The 14,214-nt window shown below is 39.4% G+C and overlaps 1 protein-coding gene across 4 annotated transcripts in view; it reads right to left on the bottom strand.

Moving 5' to 3' along the window:
* cltcb (clathrin, heavy chain b (Hc)) overlaps positions 1–14,214 on the bottom strand; it is a 41,230-nt gene that overhangs the window by 19,957 nt on the left and 7,059 nt on the right. For all 4 annotated transcript variants that reach the window (XR_007969003.1, XR_007969004.1, XM_052109858.1 and 1 more), the window contains exons 5-20: positions 14,082–14,195; positions 12,163–12,336; positions 8,592–8,789; positions 8,301–8,501; positions 6,977–7,129; positions 6,743–6,865; positions 6,464–6,601; positions 6,193–6,357; positions 5,849–6,029; positions 5,548–5,711; positions 3,947–4,072; positions 3,681–3,823; positions 3,330–3,564; positions 3,063–3,185; positions 2,757–2,902; positions 2,478–2,661 (exon numbers count right to left, since the gene is read on the bottom strand). Coding sequence is in view for 2 of the 4 variants with exons in the window: in XM_052109858.1 (XP_051965818.1) it covers positions 2,478–2,661; positions 2,757–2,902; positions 3,063–3,185; positions 3,330–3,564; positions 3,681–3,823; positions 3,947–4,072; positions 5,548–5,711; positions 5,849–6,029; positions 6,193–6,357; positions 6,464–6,601; positions 6,743–6,865; positions 6,977–7,129; positions 8,301–8,501; positions 8,592–8,789; positions 12,163–12,336; positions 14,082–14,195 (2,568 nt within the window). In the remaining 2 variants the exon portion in view is untranslated. The remainder of the gene's footprint in view (positions 1–2,477; positions 2,662–2,756; positions 2,903–3,062; positions 3,186–3,329; positions 3,565–3,680; positions 3,824–3,946; positions 4,073–5,547; positions 5,712–5,848; positions 6,030–6,192; positions 6,358–6,463; positions 6,602–6,742; positions 6,866–6,976; positions 7,130–8,300; positions 8,502–8,591; positions 8,790–12,162; positions 12,337–14,081; positions 14,196–14,214) is intronic.

The following is a 14,214-nucleotide window of genomic DNA, read 5'->3' as shown; positions in this document are numbered from 1 at the left end:
TCACGCCCAAGTTACGCACCTGGCCAGAAGGGGACAACTGGGTATTGTCTACTAAATCCTTACATTTATTGACATTAATTGGAGTACCAATTAATAAGATTTCAGTTTTGGAGCAGTTTAGTTTTAGAAAGTTGAGTTTCATCCATGCTTTAATTTCCAACAAACAGTCAGAAAGTTTTGAAGAGGAAGAATTATGATCAGGCTGAGAGCTGATATAAATCTGGGTGTCATCCGCGTAAAAGCTCAGGCCATACTTCCGAATGATCTGCCCAAGAGGCAGCATATAAACACTAAATAAAACAGGACCCAAAACTGACCCCTGAGGGACACCCTGACACAGAGGCACAGTCAGAGATCTGTTAGAACCCAGGTAGACGAATTGGGAACGATCTGAGAGGTAAGATTTAAACCAATTTAACACAGTTCCAGACAGACCGGTCCACATATGCAATCTTTCCAATAATATGCTGTGACATATGGTATCGAATGCAGCCTTAAGGTCTAACAAATGCCACAAGCCCCAGAGTCGGCTATAACGAGGAGGTCATTCAGGATCCTGACTAGAGCAGTCTCTGTACTGTGTCCAGATCTAAACCCGGATTGAACATTTTCTAGTAGGCTATTCATACAGAGAGGAGTATGGAGTTGGCCAACAACCACACGCTCAAGCACTTTTGCCAGGAAAGGTAAATTAGAGATGGGTCGATAATTTGACATATCGGTGATATCACTCCCAGGCTTTTTAAGAACTGGGGTAACTGCAGCCATTTTTGGAGCAGAAGAGACATTCCCTGTATTGATTGAAGCATTTACAATAGCAGTGATGTGGGGCACAATGACAGGCAGACAGTTTTTCAAAACAGTCGTAGGTAGTGGATCAAGTATGCAAGTAGTAGAATTCATTGACAAAACAAGTTTAGAAATAAAATCTAAATTAACAGTACTGAAACTTGAAAAAGCAAGACCAGAGAGATTAGGAGAATGCGCCTCAACAAACTCAGAAGCATCCTCACAGGCAATGGCATTATAAATAGTCTCAATCTTAGATGAAAAATAATTGAGAAATGCATTACACTGCTCTATGGTAGGACAGTTTAAGTTACTGGGAGATTTAATTAGATTATTAACTGTTCAAAACAGAACTCTGGGATTTGAGATGTTACTACTAATAATAGTAGAATAATATGCCGCTTCTGCAGCTTTAAGAGCTTTATGATACTCAATCTGATGCTGATCAAACATTGATCTATGTACTGTTAGGCCAGATTTTTTTATATTTCCGTTCCAACTGCCTACCTACTCATCTTCAACTTGCGCAACTCAGATGTATACCAAGGAGACGATCTCTTAAAAGAAACAACAAGTTTTTTCAAAGGGGCAAACTCATCCAGAATAGATGTAAGAGCAGCATTATACTGGTCAATAGAGGCCGCAACTGGTAAATCACCCATAGTATGACTAAGAAGATCAAGATCACTGATTTTCCTAAAACTGATAACATGTGCTTTCACTGTCTGCAAAGACGGAGGAGTTAGATTGAACGTGAGGAGCTTATGATCACTTGTACATACATCAGTACACTCAAGTTGTTCAATAAGTACTCCTGAGGTGCAAACCAGATCTAATATATGTCCGTGTTTGTGTGTCGGAAAATTAACATGCTGAGTTAAGTTAAAACATTCTAGTGTATCCATGAAACACACAGCATTATTGCAAGCCATATTGTCAACATGAATATTAAAATCACCAGTTAAAAGAGTAACTGGACAGAGTGCACTGGCAAGTGTCAAACACTCAGTAAATTCAGAAAAAAAATGCAGAGTTAAGTTTGGGAGGACAATAAATATTTAACACAATAACTGATGAGAGACCATTCAGCTTAAAGGCCAAACATTCAAATGATGAAAAGCACGGCAATGAAACCTCAGTTACTGCAACATCAGATCTGTAAATGACAGCAAGACTGCCACCTCTACCGGTGGTGCGGGGCAGGTCAAGATAAGTGTAGCCAGGCAGAGAAGACGAATTTAGATTGAAATAAACATTTGGCTGATGCCACGTTTCACAAAGGCAGAAAAAGTCCCGTTTTTTTTCCAAGACAATGTCACAAAATAAAGCCGCTTTATTGTTTATAGAGTGAGTGTTCAAATGTGCAAACCTGATTAAACAATAAAACAATTTAACACGCTGATGGATAAGCGGCAGCCACAATTGCGCCAGCGTCCTCTCCCCCCTCAATTTCACTTGCGCTGCTCTGCGTGATGTTGACGTCTACACGCATTTCAGGAATGCTGCTCCCTGGAAAGTTTGCGACGCAACTACTAATCAACTAAATGTTTATTCTGCCACATTTTGGAATGAAACAATACGTGGAATCAAGCTTGCATAGCTGAAAGTGTTTGTATTCACATCCTTGCACAAAATCTGCTTTGGGCGATAGATGACATTTGAGAGGAAAAGAAGGTGGTGAGATATACCTGCACTGCTGATGTGTTCACATCAAACTTCCTGAAGATGGCAAAAGCCTCCTCAAAAAGCTCATTACTGATGGCGATGTTAGCGATGTCCGGGGCATCATAGTTGTCCAGGCGGTTGATGTACTCCATGACACGAGTGCGGTCAGCTTTGATGGCAGTCAGGATCAGAAGATTCTGCAGGTTTCTGAGAAAGAATGGCAAGGCAAGGTTTCCATTCATTCCATCATCTTCCAAATGCTTGTAGTGATAGTGATTTTCTCTGGAATATTCTAAAATTACCTGTGTTCACAGAAAACAGAGTTGTCCAGGACAATCTTCTCCAGGAGTTCAATGAGCTCATTGGGTAGGTCAGCGGTCATGAAAGCTTTGACTGTAACAGAGACCTCCTCTGGATCCTGGGTCTCAGAGAGGGCAGTCTGCACAACCTGTGGTGGGCCGGAAAATAAGATCTTTATGAATATTTAGAAGTTAGTAAACTGTTTGAGACATAAAATTAACTTGAAATTAAAATAGATCCTTTAAACGTTTTTGCAATACATGTTCCAGGTCTTACTGTGCACAATTCATCCATTTCAAAAATTGTACCTGGTCAATCAGAGGTCTCCTGTAAGGGTTGCTTTCCAGAAGCACGCTAGCCCATAGATCAGGGTCTTTGCGACGCACAAGGTATCGGGACAGACTCTTGAAGAGGGAGTTCTCATTGCAAACCTATGAAAGTGAAAGGTAAACAAATTAAAGCTAAAAAAAAATAAATTCCCAAAACAAACAAATATGAAAGAACAATCTTTCTTTCATATTTAGTTAGAACAGTTACAAATGCTTCTCCAAAACAATAAGACCTCATTTCATTACATGGATGAGCTCTTGGTCACACTGTCCTCTTTCATAGGCCACACAGGCCAGGTGGGGGTCCCTCTTCTCGCAGTACTTGCCCACCACACAGCTGTCATAGTATGGGTTCTCTCTGAGGAAGCGTTCTGGGTTGTTGTTGCTGTCGATATAGATCTTAGCCAGGGCATTATGAGTTGCAGGTTCTTCACAGCCCTCATGGATACGGGCCTCCAACCATGGCAGGAGCAGCTTCAGTCTGCCATACAAATCAAAGCTTGGTCAATTTCTGACAAACCCAAGACTAAAAAAACACAATCCATTTTCTAAGCTAGTATATTACCACATCTAAAAAACAGCCAAGGCAGTCCACACCTGTTTCTTTTCTCCACCTCGGCCACCAGTTCGTCTGTGGAGAACTGGCCTCTCACCACCAAAATGAGGTTCTTTATGACATCCTCAGAGCAGTCCACATCCAGCAGACCTCCGATCACCACAGGTAAGCGGCTGGGGTTTACCTGACACACACAACAACTATTCATCACTCACTGTTCAACTCTACCATGCTACAGGAACACCAGACAGAAAACTGAGAGGATAGGTTGAGGAACACAGGAGATGCAGAATAACCAACACTTTACCTTCTGCACATAGATCTCAATGTACTTCTGCAGGTTGTTGCGATAAAGGTAGAGCACAAGGTCGTGGACAAAGTCAAAACGGTCACACACAATAATGAGGGGCAGCTGGTCAGTCAGTTTAGCCTCCTGTTCAAGACACACAGAAAAGAATTGTAATGTTTTAAATAACACAATACACTAATTTTGATATTTAACAAGTAAGGGTCAATGAACTTTGGGGTTTATTTTGTGATAATGACAGACTGAGAGGCAGTCATTACTAGTGATAGGCCAATAAATTGGCCAGGCTGATTAATCGGTCGATATTTGGTCATCGGCATCGACCGATAACAGTGTTTGTTTGGCCGATAAACAGAAGTGTTAACTTTCCTTTGTCAATTCCAAAACCTTGAAAACAGAATGTGTTGTCTATCCATTTACAAATGTATTGGTTAATGGACAGTCAACACTTTCTGTTTTCAAGATGTTTCCTTTCAAATTTGGAGTAAATATTACACAAAATAACTTTTTTCACTTTAGAAAGTTTGTGTACATCTGATTCACTGTTGATAAATGGTATTATGTTTATCGGCATTTATATCGGCCATCCTGCTCTATAGATATCGGTATCAGCCATTGAAAACCATCGACCTCTACTTAATACACAGCTACTTACCAAATAAATTAAGTGAAACAGAGAGGGAGTGCAGGCCTTTTGTGAACTTTATTGTTCAAGAATAGTTGGAGGACACATCTGGACTATTTAATTTTTTTTTTTTACATATAACATGCATTACACAGACTTCTCTGTTCATTGTCATGTTTATCGCACCACTTTTAAAAGACACGTGTCAGTTACAAATCAGAAAAGGAGATTCATTCAGTTGCTCTTCATCTTGCTGTTGTTGCGGCCATCTGTGTTATTTTTAATTGTTGGTGTATGTAAACAAGCACCAGCTGGACGTCTTTGACCATTTGGATGCATTTTTAGATGATCTGCGCCTCAGTGCACATATGTGTGCGCGTCATGTTTCACGGTGCTATGGATGGTGTTGGTGTGGCTAATATCAGCATGGACTGCTTGTGAACCAGTCATAATAAGTTTCAAACTTTGCAAAGGAACTGATATTGAAGAATGGGGCAGTTAAAAAAACACTTGGACTTGACTGCAAAATTGTGAGAAAAGTTTAATTAATAAATACTTCAAATGTCATGACTGTTTGATATTTATGGTGCTTATGTGCTTGAGTGAACAAAATATTCAGATGCAACATTTTGGATGTGTGTTTTGTGTAAACCCTGAAATGTCGTTTTATAATCTTGTGGAGAGCTTCTTTATTACCTTCCGATTGGGTTTCAAATATGGCTGTATTGGAGGCACTGCACAATGTTAGCCAATCAGAACAGTGGGCATTTACATTGAAGTTTAAAGGAGACGCTGCGACCAAAACAGAGTGTTTCAGTCAGAGGGCCAGAGACAGGGTGGATAATTATCTTTTATTTCTAAATTATTACAGTTTTGGTGCAAAAAACTATACTGACTTTATCAGTGGACCTCAGGGAAATAATAATTTATATAGCATTTCATGACCCCTTTAAATGACAAAATTCTGGTATTGTACCTTGAGGAAGTTTTTCACACGGTCAGGATCATAGCAGTTGCTCTCTCTGCAGATTCTCTCCACTTCCTTGATTTGGCCAGTTTTGCAGGCAGCTTGAATATATTTGAAATGAACCTCAGGATCCTGGCTGAAGTTTACAATGGAGCCCAGGAAGTAGAACAGACCTGTAGAGCACATAACCAGATACTGTTTGTGGAATGTTTCAATTTATATCTCAACAGTTGCCAATCGCAATAGAATGAAAAAGAACAGAATCAGGATCAGAACAACCCATTCTGGTCCAAGTACAGCAAGAATATACCCTCAAAGCTCTTGAAGGACTCAAAAAGCTCTGTGAGCGACTGGGTGGAGAGCTGCTCGTGATACTTGGAGGCCACCTGGACGCAGATCTGGAGGTTCTGCCTTATGTTGGCAGATAGCATTGCTCTCAGACACTCTAGAGAGTCCTCCACAGACAGAGAGCCAAAGAAGTTCACCAGCCACTGCAAACAAAGTAGAATACATCATATGACTGCATGAATGCCATGTGCTTAATGTTCAATGAGTTATAAACATTCATGAAGATCAGAGAGTTGATACATTCAAATATATCCATATGATTCATACAGTTAAACAGCAGAGCAGGCAGAGGACTGTGTGTTTTACCTCTGGGTTCAGCAGATGGGTGTGGACCACGGCACGTTTAATGTCAAATAGGTCAGTGTAGTGCTCCAGAGCTCTCTGCAGAAGACCTGCCTTCTCACAAAGCTGAGCCACATGAGCCCGGTCATAGTGAGTGAACATCTGGTTGCCCAAGATGGCATCAGCCACCTAGAGATGATGATACAAATACAGTTAAATTCAGTGCACTGAAATACATCTTTGTAAAACAGCAAAAAGAAACAAGGAATGAGGTGTTTTTTAATGACAGTGTGACCTGTGGAGCATGCATCAGGTTCATCTCCAGCAGACGGGTTTGCAAAGGACCCTCGGTGGGGCGGTTGTTCTTCAGGGCATCCAACAGGAAAGAAGTGCACTGCTGGATCAGGTTATACTCCATAAACACGTCCACAATCTATGGAATAATAATTATAAAAAGAACCTTTAGTAAACACATTTGTTAGATATTTACATGATAATTACATTCATATTTACAAGGTACAGAAATTGCATTACATAGCAGTCATGGCAGTAACCATATTATATTGTCTTAAACCTGAGTGATGTCAGCCAGAGGTTCCTCATCCTGAACAAGCATTTGAGAGAACTGCAGGCCTTGTTCTGGACTAATCCGCATCACATTCCTCAACAGGAAGATCCAATCTGGAGAGTAGCCAACCTACACACAGATGACCAAACTTTAAAGGACGGATCTTTACATTTTTAAGCTCTTACACAGGACAGAGTGGAGTGTAAAAATGTATTACCTCGAAACAGATCTTAAACTCACCTTTTTCGCATACAGTACAATTTTCTGGAACTGCCCGGTCTCTGCAAAGCACTGAATAACCTTATTGGGAACATTTGCCCTCAGATAGACACTGAGAGCAAGAGTTGGATCCACAGACTTTACTAAATCGCCAAGCTCTTCAGAACACTCCAGCTAGAAGAAGCAAAAACAGGCAAGTTTTCCTTGCAAATGATAATAATAAGCTTAAAAGAAAAAAAATATGATATCAGTCACTGAGACATGACTTTAAACAGAGCTTAACAGTAAGGATGGCTTGATATATACAACCAAAATTAAAAAAATAATTTAATTACTTAAAATGTTTTAATTACAAATAAAAAATTATAAAAAATTATTTGTAACTTTGTAAATTCTAAAAGATAAATAAGTATAACATTAACGCATTAGATTATTAAAACAATTAAAAATATATATTTTTTCTAAATTAAAAAAACTGTAAATTATATTAAAAAAAATTACATTTATAAAATGTTTATGAAAAATATATTTTTCCTGATTTATAAAAATTTTGTAAAAAGAAAAATGTATAACTGTAAATTATAAAGATAAATTATTATAATACATTAAATTAATAAAATTACTCGAAGGAAAAACAAAGTTTATGGAAAATTTTAAATATCTTTCCTGACATCTGTAAATATGTTGCTGATTTTTTTTTTTGGCAAGGCTGGGTGTACACGGTGCAACGGTGGTCGTGAGTCAGATTATCTGATACACGTACAGATGGCAGTGGTACACGACACTACTTTCCGACCTGGTGAATTCTGAAGTAAAGGCATGAATTTTCTTGCTATTTATCATTATAAAACAAAGCCAGAGGAGGAGATTGCTTTAACTCCTTGTGGCAGTAATAGCTTGTGATTAACACAACAGTTGATTGACAGGTAGAACTGTCACCCTAGAGGTCCTTGGTTTCACCGGACTTGCGCTTGAGTACAAAAAGTAAACCATAAATCCACTAACATGTATATACCATTAGAATGGATGCTACTGGCCCCTGAATGTAGCCGTATAACTGAAATTAATACAATTTGAACCAAGAAAATAGACCATGACAGAAATTTTCTCAACTCAGTCTGTTAGAATGCAAAGAAATGTTTTCTGGCGCAACCTCCATGTATGGCAAAGGTATGACGAAAAAAAACCATCTTGAGCTCGCACTGTGTACGCCTGGCCTAAAAATTGTATCTACTGGCCCAACTGCATAGCAAACTAGTCACCTATTGTTACTACATAAGCCACAACATTCCAGCTCAAATGGCTTCATGTTGCATAAATTATATTTATTTGAAAGAGGATGTACCTTATCTTCCTTGAGCCATTTCTCCAGAAGCTGTTTGCGACCCTGCTGCAGCACTGGCCTGCAAAGCTCTAATGACTCAAACTTGTTCAGCTGGCCCTGATCCAACAGTATCCCAAAGTACTGCAGCAGGGGAGAGGTCTGACCAGGCTGGGCAGGAACACTCTGGAAGCGATGGATGGTGTCTGGGATGCGCAGAATGCCCTGAAAGAACACAAAAGCCAATGGGAAACTTTAGTATTTGCCAGACTAAGATCAGTGAGGCTTCGGATAGCACGACAGAGTCTGCTGTACCTTTGGTGCATTGGCAGCCACTTTGGCAGCTTCAGAATAGTTGCCGCCAGCGAAAAGGTTGTTGAATTTGCGTGCGAACAGCTCTTCGGCGCCTGCCAAGTTGTTACGGACAGCCATCCTGAGGGCCAGGTCAGGGTTCTGCAGCACATTGGTGATGTAAGGAATGATGTTTTCTTCCTCCACACACACAGATAGCACCTGACAATCACAAGGCAGCAAAAAAAAAGTGTCAGACAATGAATGCAGACAAAATGTCAGAAATATTGCATTTATCCTAAATATTATGATACAATGACAAAGTGTGTAATTTCTGTGCTGACCAAACCAAGTTGCAAAAAATAATGATGGTTTCCAAACAGGTTTCCAAAACACTCTCCCATCTGTAACGATATGGACAAACAGGTAGTCCCGCCAAAACTCACACCATTGGTTAGGCCAGAAGATGACAAATTGGACTGCTCTAACAGTGCATTGAAATTTGAAAGAGCCAAAGTGTGTACACTTTTCAGTCAGTCAGCCAACAGCCAACAAATTTCATACTTATAGTTGTATCTACACATCAAACTAGTAGGGATGGGATGATATGGTTTTCATGATTTGGTTCAATATACAAAAAAAAAAAGTATGTCAGAAAATATTTAGCAAATGATGTGAATAATGTACATAACAATTTCTCATCAAGTTCTTTAATACACACAATAAAAATGCTCAAAGTTTAAATAAGAATTTCTCATGTCCCTTTCTTTATAAGAACAGATCACAAACAAATAACAGTGTCGCTGTAGAGTTTTTAGAATCAAATTTAAAGGAGACCTATTATGCCCCTTTTTACAAGATATAATATAAGTCTCAGGTGTCCCCAGAATGTGCCTGTGAAGCTTCAGCTCAAAATACCCCACGTATCATATTGACTGTATTATTATTCTCCTTGAGCCCCATTATCTCAAAAAGTCACATTTCAAAAATTTTCTAAATTGGCACATTGATACTACATGCCAACGGGTACCCCCACACCAAGAATGGCCCACATTCGCCCAGAGGGGGGTGCTAAAAAACTTTCAAAGTGATACTATTTCCACCCCATTTGTCCAATTCTTCTGAAACTTGGTGTACAATTGTACACACTCCCAAATTGTATAAGAATGTGTAAAAATCACAAGTAATAACATTGAGTTCATTCATTTGTATAACAATCGCTTAAATGGTACTGTCACTTTAAGAGTGCCTCAAAGACTTGCACACAGTGTGTTCCATTTTATTAACGAGAGATGTCTCTGTTTTTCTGTATCATTAATACTTGTTGCACTTGTGAAGACTGTTTGGCTTCTTGAGATGAACAAATCTCTCTGTGTCAAGATCAGCCCATTATATCTGCTGCATTACCACATTAGCTGTAATGCCTGAAAATCTATATTCACAAAAACATCTATTAAAGCACTGATTGGCTCAAAATGATGTTGATCAGTACCCATATCCACCAAAATTGCCCCTCAAGGTAATATGTTAATGAATAGGCCGGTATCCCATTAGGCACTTATTTAAGTCTGCAGCACATAGTGTAACAATACTGAAGTGGTCATCAGTCATCTGAGCACTAGAGCACGAGAGAACATATCACAGACTGCAGTAAGAGGATTACAGTGACCGTCTCTCTCTACCTCCTACTGCGAGTCACATGCTGTTCTCACTGTATGTGTTGGGGGATCAACCAATGCCATTATTAACAGGCATTCCTTCATCCACAGGTCACGGCATCCTGGTATGTTACGGCCTGTGTGTGCACATATGGACTGGGTTTGGACTAGGGCTGGGTGATATTAAAGCAATATTGTTCGGTTTTTGGCAATATTTGATCTTGAAATGTATTTATCTGCTCTGAAATGGCTTAATAAGGGACATTGTGTTTTCAATCAAAGGAACATTCATTTCAACAACCAGTGCTCCTACACCTTTTGTCCAAAGAATTTCCATGACTTTTCCAGTCATTTGTGAAAAGTATATGATAAAGATTAGTACTTACAAAAACAAATGTCTAGCTGATGAAATATTATAAAAGCAAAATATGAGCAAAATAGAAATAAGATTTTCATGCTTTTCAACTTAAGATTGTATGGATTTTCATAACTTTCTAAGCCTGGAAATCTTGTTTTTATATTAAAATTTCCTATTTTATCTTATTTCCTTTTAATTATTATTAAAGAATTCTAATGAATAACCAGATAAGCCCCCCAAACAAACAAACAAACATGGGAACCCTGCAATAAATTCAGTCGGTTAAACGCAAGAAGCAATATAAAAGTACTGCTAAAAATATAAACAAAAACAGATGGGCCAATAAAACCAAATATAGTAAACGACAGCAATTTTTACCTACATTTAGTTCACTACAACATTTTAATATATGAAATTGCCACACAGACATTTTTGATTGATGGCTTGAACCAATTGGTGAATCAGAATTTTGAATCAGTTCATTAAAAGGGTAGGCTAGTTTGAACCGAGTCACAGAAATGAATTGAACTTGCCAACTCTAATGGTGCTTTAGTAACTGACCTTTAAACCAGAGATTCTATTAAAATATCTCTTTTGTTTCGCAAAAAAGGGCAGGATTGTAAAATGAGTCTAGTGATGTGGGTCTTTACTTGACCAAATACAATCATCTTGATAATAACGATATTGTTTTTTTTTTTGTATTGCCTGGCCATAATTTAGACGATACATTGGACATATCACCAAGGCCTAGCCTGACAGTCCTGTGGTTTGATCAGGTAGGCTGCAAGACACAAGACTTGAACAAACAGGAGCGTAACAGAGTGGGGATCATGTTTCTGCTCTCTTTCTGCATATTTAATGGAACTTTGGTCTGAGCTCCAAAATAATTAATCAGCTGATGGCACTCTGTCACACAAGATTAAGAAACACAAACTAGGGGGGCCTGGGTAGTTCAGCAAGTAAAGACGTTGACTACCAAACCTGGAGTCGCAAGTTTGAATCCAGGGTGTGCTCAGTGACTCCAGTCAGGCTTCCTAAGCAACCAAATTTGCCCGGTTGCTAGGGTGGGTATTGTCACATTGGCTTAACCACCTCGTGGTCGCTATAATGTGGTTCTTGCTCTAGGTGGGGTGCTTGGTGAGTTGTGCGTGGATGCTACTGAAAATGGTCTCCACAGTAAAGCGCTCAACAAGCCACGTGATAAAATGGGCGGATTGAAGGTCTCAGACGTGGAGGCAACTGAGATTCGTCCTCCGCCCCCCGGATTGAGGCGAGTCACTATGCCACCACGAGGACTTGGAGCACACTGGGAATTGGGCATGCCAAAATTGGAAAGAAAATAATAATAGAAATAATAATAAAAATGAAAACGAAACAAACTAGTCTGCTTTCAGATATAGAAGGCAGTCCAATCAGATGTTAACAACATGGAAACAAACCCCTGGTGTGTCAACAACTAGCTCCACCAGTCCAGACAAATGTGCTGACCAAAACTCCTTAATCAAAACTAAAAGTGGACCAATTCAAAACTGTGATGTTTTTGTTTGCAATAGCAGCAGAAACCAAGTGTAGTCAGTACCTGTCCCTTCCGGTTAACACCAATAATTCCAGAAGTGGCATCATGGTGTGCGGTCACAAAAATGGTCTCTCCACTGATCCTGTTCATGTAGATGCATGTGCCAGTCTCAAGGTCATATAGGTGGATGTAGCCATATTTGGTGATGAGAAAGACAACATCATGCTTGGAGCTTATCTAAATGAAAAAAGGAGCAGATCAGACTTCCAAAGTCTTTCTTGGAGACAATTAATTGGCATCAAAGTCATCACTTCACTGCCAATTGCATAAATTCTGCAAACTGACAGTGGGGTTCAAAAATAAAAGTCTAGTCCATACAGAAAATCAAGCAATAAAAATGAAAAAAATATTTTACATTCTGCTTTATTTGTAGGTCACTAATCAAATAAGCAATTTGTGATCACTAGGGTTTGCACAAACTTGTGCAAGCAAAACACTAAGACATTTTGAAATGAATGTACATTTTTCAATTCAACTTGTCATACTGATAATACAATTTAGAAAGAAAAAGAAAACTGCATTAAATTGCAAAAACCTATATATATATATATATATATATATATATATATATATATATATATACACACTCACCTAAAGGATTATTAGGAACACCACACTAATACTGTGTTTGACCCCCTTTCACCTTCAGAACTGCCTTAATTCTACATGGCATTGATTCAACAAGGTGCTGAAAGCATTCTTTAGAAATGTTGGCCCATATTGATAGGATAGCATCTTGCAGTTGATGGAGATTTGTGGGATGCACATCCAGGGCACGAAGCTCCTGTTCCACCACATCCCAAAGATGCTCTATTGGGTTGAGATCTGGTGACTGTGGGGGCCATTTTAGTACAGTGAACTCATTGTCATGTTCAAGAAACCAATTTGAAATGATTCGAGCTTTGTGACATGGTGCATTATCCTGCTGGAAGTAGCCATCAGAGGATGGGTACATGGTGGCCATAAAGGGATGGACATGGTCAGAAACAATGCTCAGGTAGGCCGTGGCATTTAAGCGATGCCCAATTGGCACTAAGGGGCCTAAAGTGTGCCAAGAAAACATCCCCACACCATTACACCACCACCACCAGCCTGCACAGTGGTAACAAGGCATGATGGATCCATGTTCTCATTCTGTTTATGCCAAATTCTGACTCTACCATCTGAATGTCTCAACAGAAATCGAGACTCATCAGACCAGGCAACATTTTTCCAGTCTTCAACTGTCCAATTTTGGTGAGCTCTTGCAAATTGTAGCCTCTTTTTCCTATTTGTAGTGGAGATGAGTGGTATCCGGTGGGGTCTTCTGCTGTTGTAGCCCATCCGCCTCAAGGTTGTGCGTGTTGTGGCTTCACAAATGCTTTGCTGCATACCTCGGTTGTAGCAGTGGTTATTTCAGGCAAAGTTGCTCTTCTATCAGCTTGAATCAGTTGGCCCATTCTCCTCTGACCTCTAGCATCAACAAGGCATTTTTAGCCCACAGGACTGCCGCAAACTGGATGTTTTCCCTTTTCACACCATTCTTTGTAAACCCTAGAAATGGTTGTGCGTGAAAAATCCCAGTAACTGAGCAGATTGTGAAATACTCAGACCGGCCCGTCTGGCACCAACAACCATGCCACGCTCAAAATTGCTTAAATCACCTTTCTTTCCCATTCTGACATTCAGTTTGGAGTTCAGGAGATTGTCTTGACCAGGACCACACCCCTAAATGCATTGAAGCAACTGCCATGTGATTGGTTGATTAGATAATTGCATTAATGAGAAATTTAACAGGTGTTCCTAATAATCCTTTAGGTGAGTGTATATATATATATATATATATATATATATATATATATATATATATATATATATATACATTTCTCCAGTGGAGTCAGACTTGAGAAACCCACCGTTTTAATATTAAAAATGATGAATACCTGCATAGCAACTGGGAAATCATTCTGGGCCTCTGGAGGGAAGAACACATCCACTGCTTTCTTTGGAAAAGGTTGATTACCTGACGGAGGTGTTCCAACCTCAATAATGTGCAACTACAGTTGGAAAATTACA

The sequence above is a fragment of the Xyrauchen texanus genome, chromosome 38 (genome assembly GCF_025860055.1).
Source record: "Xyrauchen texanus isolate HMW12.3.18 chromosome 38, RBS_HiC_50CHRs, whole genome shotgun sequence".
Classification (NCBI taxonomy): Eukaryota; Metazoa; Chordata; class Actinopteri; order Cypriniformes; family Catostomidae; genus Xyrauchen; species Xyrauchen texanus.
The sequence above is the reverse complement of the archived record's forward strand: the minus strand, read 5'-3'. Positions and strand labels throughout refer to the sequence as shown.